Source organism: Sphaeramia orbicularis, chromosome 3, assembly GCF_902148855.1.
Source record: "Sphaeramia orbicularis chromosome 3, fSphaOr1.1, whole genome shotgun sequence".
Lineage (NCBI taxonomy): Eukaryota > Metazoa > Chordata > Actinopteri > Kurtiformes > Apogonidae > Sphaeramia > Sphaeramia orbicularis.
In genome coordinates this window covers 42,555,907-42,578,828 of record NC_043959.1, presented here as the reverse complement: position 1 = coordinate 42,578,828, position 22,922 = coordinate 42,555,907, and the positions used below count along the sequence as shown (strand labels likewise).

General features: G+C 38.2%; 1 protein-coding gene across 1 annotated transcript in view; it reads right to left on the bottom strand.

Annotated features, from left to right (window-relative positions):
* The window catches only part of kif26ba (kinesin family member 26Ba), a 103,572-nt gene that overhangs the window by 34,547 nt on the left and 46,103 nt on the right, over positions 1–22,922 (bottom strand). The window contains exons 5-7 of the mRNA XM_030130322.1: positions 17,010–17,217; positions 3,946–4,161; positions 3,353–3,446 (exon numbers count right to left, since the gene is read on the bottom strand). Coding sequence (XP_029986182.1) covers positions 3,353–3,446; positions 3,946–4,161; positions 17,010–17,217 — 518 coding nt within the window. The remainder of the gene's footprint in view (positions 1–3,352; positions 3,447–3,945; positions 4,162–17,009; positions 17,218–22,922) is intronic.

The following is a 22,922-nucleotide window of genomic DNA, read 5'->3' as shown; positions in this document are numbered from 1 at the left end:
ATGTTAAGACATTTTACTACCCCATCTCCACTGACTGACTTAACCCTACAGTATATACTAATGTCAATACAGACCATAAAGCAATATGTGTCTCTAATGTAAATTCATAGTAATTATCTCATCAAACAGAGTTCCTGGGTTAGTGTTAGAAAGTGGAAACAAAAAATGATAAGGTCAGAGATGAAGCACTGTGGCATCAACACACATACACTCATTCCTATGATGATGATCCATCTATAACCAGTAATCTAATAACATATAACAAATCAATCAGATCCAGCTCAAAGGCAGAGGATTCAATTACCCCGCTTAAGTTCATTCATTAATTTATGAATCATTTGGAGGTTGTATGTGTGTGTGTGTGTATGTGTGTGTGTGTGTGTGTGTGTGTGTGTGTAGATGTGTAAATGAATATATGTCTATGCCTCCATCTGTGTCTATAGCTACAGTAAAGGCCTCAGAGCCAAAGATAAATGCTCATTGTCTTACTTTCTCTATTTTAATTAAAGTGAAGGTAATGCCTTCATAACACAGCCTCATTATGATTCATGGCCTTAGGTGAGCTACATCATAAAGAATTATCTGCAGCCATTTAAAGGAATTCAGCAAGGTCAGGGCAGCACCGCAACGCTGCCTATAATAGTAAAAGTAATTGGAAGAGCAAACTCACTTTGATGGATTTCTCAGCATCACACTGTATAAAAGTGCCTTCGGGATAAAAGCCAAAAGACTCAGCTATGTCAATAAACCAGTGACAATAACAGGTCTATTTGTCGGGGGTCACGGCCATACAGACTAGTATGAATCATCAGTGCTGACATATTCATGTGTCAGTATGACAGCTGCAGGAAAACATGTAATGTTGAGATGTAAAACCTTGATCTACTCTGACGTAAAGACATGCTGGGTTAGTGTGTTTGGAGAACTATGACGATTATAAGGACATCTGTTCATTTCATATGTTCTACATGGGTCTTTTTGACACAGACAGGTTAATGTTTGTTTTTTCTACATTTATGCTTATATACATAGTTCACAGAGTTGTTGTTCTGTTTTTATTACTTCTCAGGTCTTTTGGCCAAGCTTAGCACTGAGATAGTAAAGTTCAGCATATTGCAAAAAGTAAACTGTTAGGGAGAAAAACAAGCATCCAGTGTTTTTAAACTAACTCCAATCGAACTGTGAAAGTTTACAATCACCAAACTTTTAGCTTAAACTTTGACTTCTCATGTTTTAATTCAGTTGTGCTAACAAACTTATCTGTTGCTGGGGGATATAACTGCTAACATTTGCACTTAGGTTCAGTTTTACCTCCAGATACTGCAGTTACATAATCTAACTCATCTGATTATCTGACAGCTTGTTGCCCTCTCAGTCTTCCCTGTAGCGATGCTGCCTCATTCTTGATTCTCAGCAATTGCTTTTGTGTGTCCACTGTTATGACCTATAATAATAATGTCCAAAACTACTAAATTATCAGGCAGGTTACAGCTAATGAGCTAATTCAGCCACAAGGCTCACCAAAACATCAATTATTTTAGAAAGAATCTAACACATTGCCAGTGAAATGTGATCCACTGTTGCCCATAAAGTTGGACTAATTTCAATTTTTCAAATACATTTCTCTTTTTATTCCTATTTCTGCACATCAGTAATGACCTCTGACCTGGTACAAGGTTTCCATACTGAATCCCAGTTATATTTTATCAAGAATAAATCACAATCACATTGTCAAAGTCACTTCATGAGAAGGGGTAAAACTGTTTTATTCCAACTTAATGAACTACAGTGTATATTTCTGATAATAAAAAGGCTTAAGTAATGCAATTATTTAAATGACTTCATCAAGGTCATCTAAGTCATTGCACATGACTACTTTTTTAAAACTGCAATGAGCTGAAAAATCCTAAAACAAAAATTTAACCCATGCATTGTAAATCTCACATACATACTCAGGGCTTTTTTTGCTAATGGCTTTAACCCGTGTTGTCCAGAAAAACAACAAAAGGCATTCCCGCATGGCTACAAAATGCAAGGCCACAGAACTTATATATTATTATATATTGTTCATTTATTCATTGTCTGAATTGTTTAATCCATGGGAGGGTTGCAGAGATGCTGGAGATGAGCTGCTCTCATTGAATACATTCAAAGTCAAGTTTAAATAAACGTGAAAAGGATAAATCTGAATGTAGATGTTTTTCAAACTGATTGAATTGGGTTCTGCCCTTAAGGAACACTGTTGATGATATTTTTAGAACCTTTTAATTTCTAGCTGTGTTTTATATCTATGTTTTTAGTACAGTGTTTTATGTATGGTTTTGGCACTGAATTTTATTCTGCGTTTTATGTATTTTTTGGTGGATGTACAGCTGAAATTTCTATTTTCTTTAACTTCTGTTGCTGCTGTCTTGGCCAGGACACTCAAAAGACCTTTTTGATCTCAACAATCAAACCATTTTCCTGGTTAGATAAAGGTTCATAATAATTTAGATTGAAAACTAACCTAATAAAACGCATGTCTTTGGGCAGTGGGAGGAAGCTGGAGTACCTGGAGGGAACTGATGCAGACGTGGCAGCCATCACTAGGACTGAACCTAAGACCTTTTTCCTATGAGAGAACAGCACTAACCACTACACCACCAATCTTTTCTCATACATTTAAACTTCTACTATGTGACACACCAGTTACATCCACTTCCCGACACTGCTCGTCATAAAAGGTCTAACATAGCATAGTGTGCAGGTGTTGTTGTTCTTTTTTACACAGATGAAGTAAGTGCATTACAGTAAATAATGGCTAAGCCACAGTGACAGAAGTGCTCCCCACTGAACTGTGTCTTTGTGACTTTTGTTTTGTGCCAGCAGTTCAAGGGGACTTTCAAACTCCGACTGGATGTATGAATATCGTAAGCCCAGGAGGATAACACTGCTTACATGTACACAGATGTACACGACAGGAGCTGACCCGGGGTTGAAGAACATGTGTGTGTGGTGATTGTGGGGGATCTTTGTGTCTGCTGGCGTGTGTTTGTGTGTTGATGTGAGCTGTGAGGAGTCGTGACCCTTTTTAAGACAGCTCCTCTAAAAACCGGCTTCAGAAGGATTAGAGCGAGAGAAAGCAGGACAGAAACACAGACTGAGCAGACTGAGAATGCTTTCAGCTTGAGCAGACACTAATCCTCTTCTTTTTCTCTCTGATAGATGAGTGCCAGTGGAGAAAAAGTCGAGCAAAAAGACTGACACACACTAAAGACGACTCACAAGCCTTGCATGCTCTGATTTTGCACCCAATGTGTGTGTGTGTGTGTGTGTGTGTGTGTGTGTATGTGTGTGTATGTGTGAGTGGTACCCAGCTTGGAGTGTCCAAAGCAGAAGACACAGCCATCTGCTCCATTCACCACCGACTGAATCACCTCAGCAACCGTTCCCGCACACACCTCCGCCTAGCAACAGGCAGTGAGAAATGAAGAGACATGTGGGATCAGGGTCGGTCATAAATATCTGAATGTACAGAGTCATTTGAGAGCTGGTACATTTTTATTATTTAAACAATATTATAATACCCCTTATGATGGCATTAATTTAACATTCATGTCATAAAACATTTTTACATTTGAGCCACAGTCTAAAAGTAAAATGATATGGTTCACAGTTCTTATAACAACCATCCCATTATTTTACTTTGGAGCATTTGTGCATTATGTATTTAGTATGTCGAGCCTTTTGGTCACACCACTTAAATGGAAATGAGGCCTTAAGAAGCAATTTTTATTCTCTGTCTCACTCATTAACACGTAATTATGCTCTGTGCAGAAATGATTTCATGCAACTGTCTCTGGTTTTTGTTCAGAGCTCGTAGTTGTTGTTTGAAGAAGCCTTTATACAGTACATTTCACATAAAACTCATATTTGCGATTTCTTTGTTTTTGTTGTTTTTCATACCTGTGATGCATCAGGAGGGAACGCAGCATCAAAGGTAAACATCTTTGGAGGGACCTGATTAGATCCACCTCTTTTCTGGGAGGCAGCGCTTGGCGTCTGATTGGCTGCTGGGTCCATGATGGTGATCTGTTTCTTTCGGGGATCCACTTTTAGGAAGGAACTGGACTCAGCGGCATCAGACTGAGACACTGGACATACACGTACCATCACTTTCACCTGAAGGTAACAAAGAAAAAGAAAAATGGATATTTAAAAGATGTTATTGAGAGAAATTACTTTAGATTCAACTACAAATCAGATATCAAGTCATGGACATCTCAGCCTTTTTTGAGAAGATGAGGCCTGGAGCACTTTTTAATTCCTGCTGGCTTTCCAGAATGTATTGAAACAAATCCTGTCGCACCTAAATGAGTGAGGTTTATTGGAGGATGATGCCGTAAATAAACAGAAAACAAATAGAAGAACTCCTGCATACTGTCTTACTGAGTACTAAAATATTCACTGGGTTCCCAAACTTTTCAAACTAACTTTCATCCGATTTCCAGGCCTTATTGTAACTACATAGGTGCTGCCTCAAACATCCAATCCTTAGAGCTTCTGATTTTGGTTTAACTGATCATCGCTGTACTCTAAATAAATCCATTACCACTCAAAAAATTGCATTAATCAGACATCAGTCTTATGTGACATCCAAATTAGTATTGTTGTCTATCATTTAATTTGATTTTAGTGATTTATTCCAAACATGCAATGAAATTTAACACATATGCAAACAAGTAAAACATAAATAATAATACAAAAATCAACAATCAAGACAATCTTAGACAGAAGAACAGCGCAATAGTTTCATTTACATGCCCAAAAAGGGGTGGGAAGAAGTGCAACATAACGTAACAATAAAATAATCAATTATCTGTGAAGCATAAAGTACTGAAATAACTGTCAGAGGAAAGCGGCCCAAACTGAGACTAAATAGATTAGATCATTGTGAGGAAATGCTGCCAGACATCAGACCTCATGTGCACCTCAGCCCTGCCAACAGACTCCCAAAAGTCATCCTTTTATTTCTTTAAAAGCTTACATAAATGTGCTCTGCCTCTGTCTCATCACCTTGCTCACCCTAAATGCTTCGTCTGCCACCCTCCTTCTCCCTCCTTCTTCCTCCCACCTTCCTTTTCTTTCTCTACCTGTCAGTCTTTTGTTATCTCTCTTTCCCTCCACCCTACATCCCTTCCTTTTTAGTCTCTTCACCTCTCTTCTCTATGTTCAGCTCGCTGCCACACATCAAAAGCCTGAAGTGCAGGAATCCTGTTTTAGCTCCATCTCCTCCTATCGCTCTTCATTTCCACCCACTCCTGTCACAAACTGTTAGCAGCCGAAATGTATTGCTTGACAGCCGCCGTTGTCTTCTTTGATACTTGGGAAAGAAAACTGCTGTGTCATCAAATCTGGGTGTGTTGCAGAACATTTTCAAGTATAAACATCCTTTCTCGATTAAATGTGTTTTTAAGTATGAATTACTTTATTACAGTTTACTGTTACCTCTCATCGTCTTATTCATCTAGGTCAATTATTTTCTGTGTTGTCTTCTTTCTCTCTTCATCTTTGTTACTTTATGTTGCAGCCTCATTGTATTTTTTTTTACTATTTGGGACAACTTCTCAGTTAATGCTGACACTCCACTAATCCTCTATTAGCAGAGTGTCAGAAACTTCGAGTCCTTTATGATTTCAGTCTAATCACAATAACTGTCTCAGATACTAATATGAGCACATTTGCAGAATTAAATGTATTCAACATTTCTACCATAACATTAAAAACTGAATTACGTGACACCATAAAAAGAAATCCTATTCCTGTTCACTCATAAGAGTTATACTTCACATCCATACATTCAATCTACTGATCCACCTCTGCATGTCTCTTTTCTTTACACTACTAGGATAGTTTTTACCACATGACAACTGGAAAAATGATGTCTATGTATGCATTTGAATGTGTCCACAAAAATCAATTAAAAGAAACTGTATAGCTTTTGGGGCGAAAAAGCAGTGAGGGTAAAAAAAAATCTCTGCAAACTGTGCTGCCAAGCAAATAGCACCAATGTTGCACCTGTGTTGTTTGGATGGACATAAATTAAGATATATTAACACATTTTGTGCAAAATGGGCATGTTATTTGAAAAGAAGCCTGTTGCAGAAAATGTCAAATTCACACAAACAGTGTAGTGTGGACGATGAGACTAACACCTGCAAAAAACTGGTGTTAACTGCCTGTAAAATCACCTCTGACTATTTCTGTGCATCGCTCTGTGTCTCCAAATCTTCCCATTTTTGAGGCTTGAATAATATTAAATCAGTGTTTTGGACACTAAAGTCAGTTAAAGATTTTAAGAGTAAGAGATTAATCAAGCATGTATCAACCTGCCAAAATTACATTAGTGGCTGTGAAATAATATGGAGGCATGAAAGTTGGTTTATGGCTGTAGAGATCAATAAAATGTCTATCATTAAAGATATACAATCTGCACAGACTGAGCGTTTTGCCATTTCTGCAGCTTTCATTTTGGACCAATCTGTGAGCTGAAATCTTCACATGCATGGTAGAAAAACCTTTGTGAATAGGTTCTTAAAACAGAGCGTATTGCTTGTCCAAGTCCCTGTGCAATTAGCAGATGCAATCCATTCCTTGCTGATGCAGCTCTACGTGTTTTATTCCATTTTTGGTAACAAATGTACAGAGAAAAATTAATTCTTCAAGTATTTTTGAATTCCCCAGCTTCCAGAGCCAAATTGGTTGAGTGGCATGTTCATTTTTTGGTATACATTGAGAAAAAAAAGTCCAAACATATAACTGTGATAGGGAATCTGTATTGTGTTTATTGTATACTGATGCATCCGACCAAAGCTGGGGCCAGTGACACACATGGGACCCACACTGTCTGGATCATAATGGCTGATTAAATATGTGAGCTGTATACATTGTCTGTCATTCAGTCAATGTGATCAGTTGGCAAAGCTTGGTCTAATCCAACAGTGTTCTAGGAGTTTGTTTGTGACAGAATGACAAAAAAGAAAATCTCCGAAATCTATTTTTATTCCATTATGCAATGTGTTCTAAACTGAGTAGGGTTGTGGGTCTACAGGGCACAGAGGTGCAGGGCAGATAAAAAAGACTTCTGTGTTTGTATGGCTCTTAAAAGGGAAAGAGAGGGAGGAGGAGAGATCTTTTGTCTGTTTTTGCTTGTTAGCTCAGATGAATCGACATCTGAAGTGTGATTCTTCTCTGCGCTTTCATTTAAACACCACCATGGGATTACGAATCATACAGTAATCCCAAAACACTCCAAACCCCACTGCGCTCTAAGACAGAGCTTTCACAGGATAAAAGGAAGACACTTCCTGAGTTAAACTAAATATTTATGTGTTTACAGTCCCTTCAGCCTGAAACCGTGATGTGATCATAACTAAAAAAACAAAATAATTAACTGTCAGTCAGTGACAAGCATAGAAACTAAAAGAATAACAGAAAAAAAACTCTATATAAGTCTCCTTGGATAACAGTCTCAGCTATATATTACAGTAGTTGTATTTATTCATCCACATTATCATATTCTACATTATGAAAATGAGTTACTCTCCTGGGCAACACTTTACTGCCGATAACTTCAACATATACAAACATAAATCTACATACATTTAATCTACAAATACTTGAATATAAATTAAGTATGTAGAGAAAGGAAGTTGAACAAACTCACCTTTGTTGACAATACTGTAAAAATAACATAAACGCACAAGCCTAATGGAAACTGACATATACTCTATCTGAAATGCATACAGTATTATGTTTAATGTAAAAAGGCTCATAAAATTGTGAAGGTTCGTACATTGTTTTTGGAGGTTTGTCTCTGTCTCACACACACAGACAATAAACTAACAGTCTTTCCTTTGGTTGTATCATTAAATGTCCAATGGCCATTTACTGGAAGTAATACTGTGTGTTTCTATGAGGGTGTGGTGGATGTCGACAGAATACAATAAATACGTAACCTCACTGACCCAGGTAACCCAGGATACTGAGGTTTAATGCCAGGTCAGCCCTTTGTGTCCCTCTATGAAAACACACACACACACACCTACACACACACACACACACACACACGTCTGGATGTATTTTGGAGACAGTGTGTTGACTTGTATTCATTTCCTGGACCACAACATGACTAAACCTAACTTTTACTTTTAAAAAAGCCTCTCCTTTAATGAATTATGTTAAAGGGACCTGGATTTTGTCCCCATATGGGAGCCGAGTCTCCAGCCATGACTGAGTAAACAGATCTATGTCCTCATAAGGTTATAATACATGGTCTTACACACGCACCTTTACACACTCAGATTCAGGGCAATACCCTCCTCCGACCCCAATAAAAGAGCACATCACATCAGTAAGAGCCTGGGGGAAGGATTTTACCATTGCACACTTTACAAGACGTAACTCATAAAGTCCACCCCTCCTGAGAACCCATTTCCTCTTCATGTCTGACACTATGAAAGGTAAGAGGGTTGCCGGTGTGTGTGTATGTGTATGTGTATGTGTATGTGTGTGATTGTAGAAAGAGTGCGGTTGTATTGCTTTGCGCATCCCTTTTACAAAACTTTGTCACATCAAAGAGCCATTTGCTGGACCAATAACATAGTTTTTCGTTTCTGTTTTGCAAAGTATCCAGACTCTATGGGGGTGCCAACAATAACAACAACAATGTAAAGTGGCAGAATTACACAGCTGCTGCTAGAGCTTGTATAGATTATTGACTTTACATTTTGCACCGTGAGGTTGAACTCTTGGGCTGTTGTTGGCTTTGATTTAAATACACAGACCAACTTTTTCACTGGAAGTCTATACTTGAGTCACACTCTGTTGTGTGTCTCTATTATGTGTTATCAAACATACTCTTATACTGTTCTCAGAGGAGCCTTGGCCTAGTTCCACCAGTAAATCAATACATGTGGCAAAGGACAGAAGCCATTAAGACAGGCAGCAACGCAAATACAGAAAGAAAGTGCAAAAAACACACAACTTAAGAGCACCTCTTAATGTTAAATTAAATGAAGATAAAAATATGGAAAACAGTGGAGTGCTGATTGTTCCACAGCATCGATGGGCAATAAATAATGCAAGAATAATACAGCTCTTACTAATAATTCATCTACTTTTAACCTTGATCCCTATGTCATCCTTCATCTCTCTTTTCTTTTCTTTTCTTTTCTTTTTTCTTTTCTTTTCTTTTAATCCTTCTTCATTTTTCCAATGATTCAAAACATACAGCCCTTTTCTTTTCTTAATCTTAAGAGAAATATTTTGCTCAATCGTACTGTCCAACCATTCTACATTCACCTCCATTCCCTTTCCATCTCACATTCTTTCCCTCCTTAGAACAAATGATGAGACATCACAGACTATTCTTATTATTCATTCTGCACTTTTTTCTTTTTATTCACACTTTTTGCTGCAGTGAATACAGATGCTGAGCAGCTGAAACAGATGCTGCAGAAAAGAACTGCAAGTTAGTGTTATTTGAGTTTTCACAAAGTCTGTGTGAAATCTAGCTTGTAATTGCTTTAGAAAACATGCCAATGAAAATTAGAAATACAGGACATGATCTAAGCAACTACATTCTTTGAATTTACGATGTTCTTCCTTTTATGTGCTGCATTTAAACACAATGAAGTCTTTTATCCAATTTGGTGTAAAGAATTCACCCAAACAGCAACAAACAACCCTGAGCTACATGAGAGAAGATTGTTCAATAGTCCCTCACAGCAGTGCTTCATTACTATTGGCTAGAAAATCAATAAAAGTCTGAGACTGAGCTCTAATTGGCTCCTGAAGACTGCAGAGATGCAGACATTGGTGCAAACACATGTACAGAGAGATAGATACAAATACCATATGGGAATAGCAAGTTCAAGCTTCGATCAATTCTAATTTTAACTAATTTATTCCTTCAGTTCAGATCACAATATCTTAAGATTCAATCTGACTGCAGAGACTGTAAGTGATATTTTTAGTCTAACAGTGATGAGCCACTGCATGTCAGAAATACTTGTTTTGGATTAAAGAAGGTGTAATAATAATAATGGAAAAAAAAAACTGATCTGGGCTAGCATTGTTTTTGGGCTGTGGAGGTTATTAGTTTAGGACAGTGGAGGGGGAGATAGGGAATGATATCTAACAAAGGTCACCAGCGGAGTGTGAACTGGATGTTGTGGCTCATGATCCCTCTCCTTAAGCTGCAGACGGCAGAAATCAGGGTCAAAAGTACCAAAACACCCTAACCTGATAATCTGATGCTGTTTCACACCACTCTGGAAAATTGAAGCCAAGATATCACAGTAAGAGTAGGAGCCATGTTTGTTCAGTGACAGACAGTGAACATGACAGCAGTCCACAATTGAATGTGTCACTTAATCAACCCCCCTCCTCTGAAAACACCTGTTATCAACCATGGAATAGATCTACAACATGTAAACAGAGTCAAGAGGAGTTGCAGAGGTTTTGTTTCCTCTCAGACTCTTCAAATTACAATTTACTGGGAGATTATTATGGAGATTTTGACCAACAACAGGAAAATCTACCACATCACACTGAAGCCATAAGCTCCCCAAAGGTGTACCCAAAACTAGTTTTACCATTGTATTCAAATCGTCATTATTTGTGTAACATTTTGTCATCTTCCCCTAATTCTAAAATGAAATGATAACACTGATAATATTCACATTCTTTTTTATTAATACCAGTTAATCCCACAATCACAGCTTGTCATGACAAACATTGACACCTTTTGTTTTGTTAATTATTCAAACAATCAGTCATGTAACCTTAGATTCACATATGTAAAATAAATACACAGCCCGGCAAAAAAAGTTCCCATCTGGTTTTAACGAAGCAAAAAGTCTTCTAATGGATAATTACTGCAGTGATTAATGTGCTTCAGTTCCAACAGGTTTTTTAATCCTAAGTGATGCAATGAGTTGCGTCTCATTTCTTGAACAACTATTACTATTTGCAATGGAGCGTAAAGATTGGACAGTAACAGGATTCATTGGGCTCATTTGGCTTTTGAATGAGTGGTTCAGGGAGCATGAGACATTATTTTCACACATGGATTGGCCACCACAGAGTCCAGAGTCCAGACCTGAACCTCACTGAAAATCAGTGGGATCTGCTGGAGAAGACTTTACACAATGGTCTAAAGCCCCTTTTACACAGCACTTCTGTTACAGGAATATTTGGCCTTTATTGTGGAACAACATCTGTGTAAACGAAATGGTGGGATCATTTGGTCCCACCTTCATCATGGCTTGGCAATGCCTCTGAAGGTAGAAACAGAGCTGTAATGAGGGTGGAATCATGATTCTGGAATGCTATGTAAAAGGAACACCTCTCGTTTTGCAACCAAAGTGTGATGTTTTGAGAACATATTGCCTACACATGGGGGTCACACCGGGAGGATTTTTGAATGTGTGCAGGCTGTGTACAGTAAAGTAATATATCAATGTGACCAGAAAGATGTCGAACTGGGGAGACGCTGAGATCCACGAGTTGCTGTCACTTTAGGACTCTATCCATGATAACAGGTGTAGAGTGGTGACTCTGGAGAGGTTAGCAACACCGCTATGCTATGCTCGGGGTATTTCCGACACGCAAGTTATACATTATACTATACGCTGCACTGCGTCATTGCCCCTTTTTATTGTGGAACTCAGGTCTGCTGTGTAAAAGTCCAGCCTGTCTCACCTCTGTTACTCCTTTGGCTTGGCTGTTCAAATCAGTCAATAGTAGAAAAAAGGTGATATCACCATCTCACCTTTTTTCTGGGATCTCTGTGTAAAAGTGGCTTAAGTCTGCAATCATCAATACAAGATCTTGTAAAATGGATGAAAATAACATTTTTTGTGGCACTGTTTAGCATTGCATAGCACAAATAATGCCACAAAAAGTGTGATCTGTTATCAGAACTAAAAGTGTTTCTGTGAAATATTGTGTGTAGACTGTTTTACTGGTCAGGCGGTGTACATACACAGAAAACCAAGAGCGCAGTCCAAAGCCAATAGTTCACTCTCTCTCACACTCTTGTTTTCTTATTTTTTTCACTTGGTGATGTTTTCCTCAGTGACAATGGTCTCAGTTCTAATCTTTCTAAAATGGGTGTAGTTTTTCCATAATTCTGCAGACAGACTGGAGTGATCACATAGCCTCCTTGGCGGTGGTAAAAAATCACTAATTTACACACAGACACAGAGAATGAGTGTGTGTCTTTGTGTTCATCTGTGTTCTCGTCTCATGCAGACACAAGCTCCAAGGCTGCCAATGCTGACAGCATTAATATTTCAACTACAAGGTGGAACAAAGTGGCTACTGGATTCCCATAACAGACTCACTCACTCATTTAGATACAAGACACACAGACACCCAGATAGGCGTAAAGACACACAAATGCCCGTGGAAAATGCTCTTGCACATACTAGCTCATGACACAGACACAAACAGCTTGTGGCCTGAGAGGGATCGTAGTTGCTATTAAAAATTGATTAGCTGTCATAGTATCATTTTCCCCAAGGTCAAGTCGCAATCTGTGTGTGTGCAAAATGCTCTGTGCAGAGATGAAAGGGGTGAAAAAAACTCCCACAGTCCTTCATTGTCATTCAGAGTGGGGAGGAATGAAGGGATGCAAAGCAAACGATAAAACTCATCCATATACAAGAATAGAGATGAGGTGGAGAAGAAATACAGCATATATTATGTAATTATCATCCCTATTGAGATATGATAAACTGATTGTGGTTCATTTACGATCCAGATCTGTGGTTGAGCTTTCAAAACTGCCATTAAAACATATTTAGGATCCAATCATTTCTCAATCAGTTTAATTTAACTGTGCTCCTCAGTTTTTTGTTATCTTTACTGAACATCTGACAGCTTCAGCAGCAACATGTGACACTTATATTCTCTATTTGTAGCACACCAGCTGGTTTTCTTAATGGTAATACATTCACAGCTTAATTTCCTTGACCGAGATACATCTCCCCCCTGCAGTTAGTGGACTGAATGGAAGGCTCCAAGCTGGTTGAGTTGATTAAAGTCAGACAGAGCTTACCAACATGTAAAAAGAGGAGCGTATAGAAATAACAGAAGGGAGTCTGAGATACAAACGTCAGTCAGATGGATCCACTGGGAGATTTCTATTTAATTTGACGTCCCTTGATAGAACAAGGCATTACCCTCCCTCTCTGTGTAACATACACCTTCACACAACAGTAGTACATCTGACCTGTGCAGGCTGATTTCCCCTGGCTTTAAATGTGATGTCTCAATCTGTTTTCTGCCATATTAACATTGGGGAGAACACTACACCATCCCGCTCCCACTCTCACACACATACAAGCTTGTGTATTTTACAGGATGTATCATACTTCCACCAGGGGCTTTGCTGCTTCCTTGACATCTTTCATTGTAAACTATAATCCTGTGAATTTGTGTGCCTGTGTCGGTGCATATGTGTGCAAATGCCATTTCAGTGGGGAGTCAGCCCCCACTGCAGGTGACATTTTTACTGGAGAAATGTCACCACAGCCGTTTTTTTCTCCTGTTTGTGTGAGTGTAAGCGTGTACTTGTGTGTGTGCATATGTTTGATTAGCTCTCGAAGAGCTGTAGCAATCCAAATTACAATTTATACATGAGTAATGAAATGCCACACCAGATTTTACTACGAAATTAGGTAATATTCAGATTTTTATTGTAATATGTCTAAACTAAAATGTCAGTTTGATAGTATATAATGAGACATGGGAAACAGGCAGCAAAGATCATTGTTCAGACCCAAACCATGATATTTTAAGTTTGTGTAATTAAGATGATAAGCAAAGAATGTACATTTTCACTTTTCTAGTTTTTGTTATAGTACGTTGAGATTGATTTTCTATATTGTATTACACATTTACATGGATTTAAGTGTCTGCCGGTAAAAATTTGCAGTGACAAGAAATATTCTCACATACAGAAAGCTCACCGGGGTGTAATGCACTCAAACAAAGTGTATGTGGACATCTGTGTACAGTAATGGACAGTGGTGTTTGATGTCTGTTTGATTTTGTCCACCAAAGGCATTCATTTTCTAGGAGTGAGGACACACACACAGACACACAGTCAGTGAACCTCTCAGTCAAACTGTGGAGGAGGGGGCACTAAAAACTCATTACATGGACGATCAATATTGCACACACTTGAGAAGCATGAATCCCCCCCACATCCACAGCACACACACGTACACACATTTCATCAGCTGCTGGCAACGGTGACAGATGACTTTTGTCAGCCTGAAATGTGTTACCATGGTAACTATTAGGCTACATTTTGGTATGGTGCAGCAGGGGGGACACATGCACATACCAGTAGACACATTTAGATAAACTGGCCAAGGTCATGATAAAATACCACAGCTCAATATTTCATCAATGTCCAGACCTGTACAAAGCCACGTTAAACCTGAGGTAACAGAAGACCTGGACTACAGGGAGGCAGAGGAAACCAGTCAAACTGCACTGACGTGTCATTATAGTAAATTGAAGTAGAAAGCACATCAACAGACAGATGCTTGTTTAAGCTTCAGTGGTTCGAGCAGTGCTACCATTCATCTTAAGTCATTTTTGTGTCCAGCTAAATTAAAGTCCAATATGTTGTCTCAATCCATGTATCAGTCTTAGATCTCAGCAATATAACCATCACTTCCATCCATCCATCCATCCATCCATCCATGTGTTATGTCAATAAAGTTACAAAATATTTTGTTTTTGGTTTTTGGCCTCTAACTTTGTCAGTTGGCTGTTTGGTAATGTCCAAGCAGTGTACAGTGAGTTTTTGTTTTTTTCACTGAAAGCAGCCAGTTGTTGTAGTTGAATAATCTGACCATGAACCACAGCAGCTCATTAAAGCTGAAGTGCACGGTGGAGCTGCAAATTCAGCAGATTTATCTCTACAACTGATCTTTTACATTAGCATTTCATTACGTTGTTATCTCTTCTCAGACGTCAAATTCTTTGTTGTGGATTCACTTGATACGACAAAGATCAAACTGTAAGATGTGAAAGTCATAGTTGGCATCCAAAAGACCCTGAAAAGGTGTAGGAGGATCTAATTACATGAATGGAATATAATTCTTCTAATTGTGTTTTCATTAGTATATAATTGCCCAAATATAAGAGATGAATTACATAGCCTGGAAGAGATAATCCAAACACTGGGTCTGATGACCGTCTTTCATGTTTTTTTGTGGTCACTGTAGGAGAGGGTGTGGTGATGGGGATTCAGTTGGGTACAATCTGAAATTTAATCATTATATGTCACTAAACCAAACATTTAATAACCGTAAAATTAAACTGTATCTACGTACATGTACTATGTCGCCTTTAAAATATGAAAAAGTGACATAAAATTGTTAAACAGTGTTAAGAATGAATATTTCTGAGGCTATGCCAAAGAGACTAATGTATTAGATAGATAAGCACTGAATTTACTTACAGCGAGGGACTGGGGAATTTATAAGACCAGCAGTAGTGAGTTACTCTGCTGAGCTCCCAGTGTGATAAAAGTGTCAAATCCAAACAGAAACGAATCAGAACAGTGATAAAAGCTAGAAAATTTGCAATATCAGTTGTTTTCTCCAGTGGATGCAGCTCTAAATTCAAATAATTGTGTTTGATGCTGAAATCTGGTGCAGACTATGGTTCAGACTAAACTTTGACTGTGTTCTGACCTTGTTTGGATGATTCCAAACAGATCTTTTGACCACGTAAACTGCACAGAAAATGGAGGTGATCTGTGATTTTGCTGTGACAGAGCTAAACTAACAGAGCTATAATGTAAACTATCAGCTGATGCATCATGTGAAGATTATAAGACACAGTGTTATTTTGACCGACTTTGTCTCAGAGCTTTTGCTTGAATCGAATCGAATCAAATCGAATCAAATCGAATTGAACAGAATAGAATAGAATAGAATAGAATAGAATAGAATAGAATAGAATAGAATAGAATAGAATAGAATAGGCTTTACTGATATTATGGCCGTTGTGCAATGAAATTGGTGGTCTCTGCCAGTGACAGTGCACTTACAGGGGTTGGACAAAATAATGGAAACACCTTAAAAGATCAACAAAATATAATTTAATATGGTGTAGGTCCGCCTTTTGCGGCAATTACAGCCTCAATTCTCCGAGGTATTGATTCATACAACTTGTGAATTGTTTCCAAAGGAATTTTAAGCCATTCTTCAGTTAGAATACCCTCCAACTCTTTTAGAGACGATGGCGGTGGAAATCGACGTCTTACTTGAATCTCTAAAACTGACCATAAATGCTCAATAATGTTGAGGTCTGGGGACTGTGCCGGCCATACGAGAGGCTCAACTTCATTAGAATGTTCCTCATGCCATTCTTTAACAATTCTAGCTGTATGGATTGGGGCATTATCATCTTGAGGTGAAGGTGTTTCCATTATTTTGTCCAACCCCTGTACATCTAAATAACAAAGAAGAAGAAAACTTGATGATACCATAACACATAACACGACGTGTGTAATTATGAGTTTCACATTTCATTCAGTGAGTTGATAGTCTGTGGAGGTGCAGTGTTAATTTGTTGGTGGTTTTTGTAGCTGTGAATATGTGTCAGTATGTGACTTCCCCCTCCCATTGGTAGTCTGGAAAATCAATAATATACACACACATAACTTATTTAACCTCGAGCCACTAGTTAAATATAACTTGCCTTATTCTATAAGTATATGAATATTGATAGACAGTATGTGCCATTTCATTGTGGCACAAATCAAATGCAGCCACAGATATGACATGTGCTTACTTTGTTACAGATCTGAAATCAGCAGAAATTAATATTCAACCAAACATAGAAGACAATTACTAAAGCAGATAAATATGTGAAGATAATGTGAAACCTAAAATCGGCTTAGTGTTCATAAGGAAGATGGATTTCCTTGACTTTACCTTTCCAAGACCTGGGGTGTCCTTGATCTTGTTGGCTGCACGGAGAAGGCAGGGAGGGGCTGGTGGAGGGGCCAACAATAAGGCAGAGCTAAAATTAGTGGGGAACATAGGTGGATCACATGATGGAGATGCTGACGTCACTGGGGCTGTGGCTGAGGCGGTCTTCTGCTTCTTCTTCTTGGATGCTAGGTTCAACTTTTGTGCAGCTCTAAGAGAAAAGCACAGACAAGGAAAAAGAATCAGTTAGTCAAATAAGTACAGATCTTATACTAAACAAAAAAAATCAGGTTTAGGTATGGAAGGAAGTTTAAATGAATGATTATAAGGATGTGGGGATTAGCAGGGAGGACGGTACCACATGTGCATGCACGGATCAGTCTATAATTACATCCTTATAGTTTACCACAGTACAACCATGACAAATATGCTAATTGCAGAATAGAACTCAATTACACACCCTTCAGCACATGTCCACACATACACACACACACACACACACACACACACACAAACACACACTGCTGTTTACATATGTAGCAACATCTGGATGGGGAGTGGTTCATTTGCTCTCTTGCAGCTCAATTCCCTGTGGCATACAGATCCACCAGGAGCCGCCAACACATTATATTTATTCATACTCTACTCATTTTTTATTTTCTGCACTCAGACTGTCTTTCTCTCTTCTGAATTCCAACTTCTAAACTTCTAAACTTCTACATTTTACCTCTTTCTCCTTTTAGCACAATTCAGAACTCATAACTTTCTCCAACAGAGGACAAACACATTATAATTTTACAATGCTATAATATTAAAATCATTCAAAATAAAATGACAAATCCAATCAAAATGTAAATAAAATATAAGAACAAGAAGTAATGAGAATCAAATTATTCTTGTGCTGTATTTGACAGCAGTTAATGACTAAGAACTAAAAAAGTCAAAAAGATCAGCATAATAACAGGATAATATTTAGGTACTATTTAGGTATGTGCCAATATATGTCCAACAAACCAGGTATGAGCTGAATGGTTAATCATATGAATCAACTTAATTTTAACGAAAACAGTGTGATATTTGTGTTCTACTTAATAAACCATGGAATAATAAAACTGCAGGGAATGTTCCACTTGAGTGATTCCCTTCCTTGTGTTCTATGTTTAAAAAAAAAAAAAAGAAGAAGAAGAAAATGCATCCTTCACTCTCTTTATTCATGTAATTTTACTGTGGGATTTATGAGGCAACAAACCAAAGAGGTTTCCTGACAAGTTGCGTTGCACAGAGCAGATGTACTAATAATATGATAAAATAAAAAAGCTCTAAAACAGCAGTGACAGGCATTCTTGTTGTGCTCCACTTTAATTTACTCTCACATATATTTATAAGATGTTACAGAGAGACTGAAGCATAAAAGAGAAGACCTTGCGGCCTGACACACTCTCTGTCAAAGAGCCATATTCTCACACCATTGGCTTTCAATTAACTGCAGCAGGTTACAGTAATGGGAGGGCGAAAGAGAGAAATAGAAGAGAAGGAGGGACAGTGCATGAGGAGGGGGGGAAGAGAGATGTGGACTCAGTGACCCGTTGAACGACGAAGCGTTTCAGCATTTGAGTTGCTCTCCCTGGAGATTTGTACGTGAATCTCTGTGGGTGTGGGTTTTTTAGTGTGTGTGTGTGTGTGTGTGTGTGTGTGTGTGTGTGTACTATATGAAACAGGCTCCACAAGGCTGGTAATTGCTTCTTCACTGTGTGCAGGCTTAAGCTTCAATACTGCAGCAAATGCGATTAAAAGTAATTACAGGTTTTCTTATATCATATGATGCATAATAGGTAGTAGTTTGATAAATGTTTAATATTCTTCATTAATGTATGAAAGATGCAAGAATTTCCAGTTGAAGTTCAAGAAAATACAAGAAACAAGCCTGTAATGTAAAAATACATCATAAAATAAAAAAATAAGATTGTCCTATAATGTTGATTTGAATAAGATTACTCTTCAAACGTACCAGTTAACTGCCAGTACTAGTTATCCTATTACAATATAATGAGTAATGTAACTTTTATTACTCCATAAACATAATTTAACCTACTAGGGTTGGAAAATATGATTCAAATTGATTAGTTTAGTTTTTTGCTTTCTGAAACCTAGAAAAATCCCATAATTGAGATTACTCCTCTGGAAACCTATTTTGTGCAGCAAAAATTATAAATGCAACCTAACTGCTTCTCATAATATGTTCTGTGTGAATTCAATTCACATTTCCTGTGCTGCTAAAAACTTAATTTTATGTTGGGTTCATGCAAATTGAAATAATCAATTAAAGTCATTAAAGTTCCTACTCTCACCTATGGTCATGAGCTTTGAGTCATGACCAAAAGGACAAGATCCCGGATACAAGCGGTCGAAATGAGTTTCCTCCGTAGGGTGGCTGGGCGCACCCTTAAGGACAGGGTGAGGAGCTCAGTCACCAGGGAGGAGCTCGGAGTAGAGCTGCTGCTCCTCCACATCGGGAGGGGCCAGCTGAGGTGGCTCGGGCATCTGTTTCGGATGCCTCCTGGACACCTCCCTGGGGAGGTGTTCCGGGCATGTCCCACCGGGAGGAGACCTCGGGGAAGACCTAGGACACGCTGGAGAGACTATGTCTCTCGGCTGGCCTGGGAACGCCTCGGTGTCCCCCCCGGAAGAGCTAGAGGAGGTGTCTGGGGAGAGGGAGGTCTGGACATCCCTGCTTAGACTGTTGCCCCTGCGACCCGGCCCCAGATAAGCAGAAGACAATGGATGGATGGATGGATGGATGGATGGATGGATGGATGGATGGAATCAAAGTCAGGAATCCACATCACTGACATTTACCAGCCCTATAACCTACATTTGATCACTTTTGTGACACATGGCAATAAAGCTAAAGTATGTCTTAAATATGTTAGTGGCCTGATTTCTGTTTCAGAAGAAAAATTTGGTTAGGTTTGCAGCAATAATATAATGTATGTTTTAGTCCAGCAACATATCTACAGTATATTGATGTGGCCTGCTGTTGTATCCTACATGTGTGGTTTTTACCAAAAAGAATGTGGTCCGAGTTGAAGCTTTGTAATAACCATTATATTCAGTTCAGGTTAAATTTGACCTGAGTAGACATTTGACAGGACCAAAAACACCTAACATTTGATATCTTCCTCTTAAAGTGACCTTAATTATGTAAAAACTAAAATATAGGAGAGGGGAAAGCACTTTTTTACACATTTTCCTACACTGACAGATCCACCACTGTGGGTCCAGTCAAGAAAAAAATGCAAATATTTATTGATGTGAAACTGAATGAAGCCAAATTGACCCAAAATAGGATTAGCTTAAACAGCAGATATAGTCAGTGTTCGATGTTAATGTTCAAAACAGTGATGATGAGTAAATATCACAGTTCTGATTTCATTAAAAATCATAATGGTTCCTCTGCCTTAGATAAAGTAAAATATCATATTGTGTGAAAGGAAATGGTTTCTCATCATAAACAACTGGTACAAAACCACCAAAAAATATAATCTTGCTCCACTTGTAAATGTTAATTAAGGATTTATCACTTATTTATTGATACAAAGAGGCTGTTTATGCATTCCAAATCTATCTGTGGTTCAGATTTTGGTGCAGACATTTGTTTTGAGGCTATTCTGTGTCCAACATTATACTGTGGTGTAGAAAATGACAAAAGCAAAGGGGTTAACTCAAACTGAAGCATTTTTTTTCCCTGTTTGACTTATTTGATTTTGTGAGTTAATTATGTAATGTTGATAGATATGACTATTTATTCTTAAATACTGTTTTCCTAATACATAGACTGAGCGATTAGCTTTTCACCTGATGTGACAGAGGCCTCGTCACAGAAGAGCAAAGTCTTTGAATCAAAATCCTCATCCAAATTCTCTTGCTTTCTGGCAGTATTTGTTATAGCGTGGCTCGTTGGACAAGGCACTGATGGATTCAAGCGCATTTCCTGTGCTGCTGGAGTCACACAGCGTTTCCACCACCGCTCACAGAGAGGCATTTTTAGATTTCCTCTCTCTTACCATGAAAGCCTATTTCTTGCACTTGTGTTTATAATACACCCTTAAAATCAATGTGTGTCTATTATGTGTCTGTGTACAATTACCCTGTTATTATGTTCTTCACCCTGACTGGTTTAATCTATGGCACAGTTCAAGCATGTAGACACACACAAACACACAAACACACATACACACTAATGCAGGCTTCCTAATTGGTAGGGTTTAATGACAAGTGGCCTGGGATTTGGCCAAGTGGATCTATTCCAATCTAACCCTAAAGTGAAGGACCCTTGTTTTCCATCCATCTTCTCTCTCTCTCTTTCCATCAGCAGTTCCATTGTCACCTCATCCTTTTATTTTCCGCCATCTCTTTTTCCATTACCTTCCTTATCCTCCACTTTTCTCACCCCTTCACTCCACTGCTTGCCTTTAGTCCCTCTAACTCTATGATAATCCCTTTCCTTCTATTTCATTCCCTCATTATTTCATCCATCCTATGCTGTCTCACACTGCCCTCCTGCCTGCCCTCCACGTATCCACCCATCCATCTCACCATCCATTCGGCTTTCCTTGCATGTATCGATCCTTTTTCCGTCCCTCACCCCTTTTCCGCTCAGGCCATCCATGTGTCTCCCTCTTGTTAAAAAGCAGGAGGTCACAGACAGACACAAGTCCAGTAACTAACAAGCTGTTGCGTTGTTTTCACCTCCTTTCACACAACCGCAAACACTTTCACTGACATAAGCACAAAGAGCCTCTTGAAACACACACTGCTGATTTATGAGGGGTGTGCCTCAGTGGTGTTGTTGGCTCAGTAGCTAATTACGTTCTATTTAACAGGATGTCAGTAGAGGCAGATAGAACAACAGACAGAGAGTGATGGAGGATGTGCTTATGTGTGTTTCTGTGTCATAAGGTCAACACACATGGACAGAAGATGGGTCACACTGATATAATCTATTTAACTATGCGTTTTACATACCTACTACTTCATACTATGACACTATGCTGCTTCTTAAATCACCCCCATGCCAACTGCTACTAGAAATACTGCAACTGCACCAACAGCTGAGAAAAAGTGTTTAATTAAACTGGCGTGGAATAAACAATGCTTATCACAATAGGAAAATTGAAGTAAATTAGCTCTGCTCTTTATATGTGAAAGTTAAAGTACTACTTCCCCATTAAATTCACAGTATGTAATTGCTGCAGCTAGGAAGATGAGAATTATTTGGACTACAACTAATGAAAAATGTATGTGACATGACTCATGAAGAAATAATGCTTATAAGGTAAGATATTAAATTTAGTGATGTATAATATTTATCTTGTGACATTTCATTGTTATGAAAAAGCCTCATACTGCAGTGTTTATTTAATGTTAAATATTATAAGTTGACTTATGCAAAGGTAAGTTTGTAGTCCAATTAATTTTAACTCAATATATCCAATGATATTCATCACAAATCAAAAATTCATCATCTGCCCTTAGATTCTCAGTAAGACTGAGGAAAAACTTGGCCAAAAAAATCTGTTACCAAGAAAAACAAACTTCAAGAAGAGCCACAGAGGAGGCATACCTCTTCCAGGATGGAAACAAAGAATGCAGAGGATTTACAAATGTCATGTACATATAACAGAAGGCATGAATTAGCATGATTAACATTACATTAACCTACACATTAGGTTGGTGCATTCGATTGCCACTGGTCTAACATTATATGTTACTACATCAATACAAAAATATATAAACACATAAGCTATCTACTGGATTGGTATAAGATGCAAATAATACAAAATACTATGCATTTTGATCAAAATGACTATATTACTGTTTATACTTAGATTACATTAATGTTTTTCTATTGTTTCA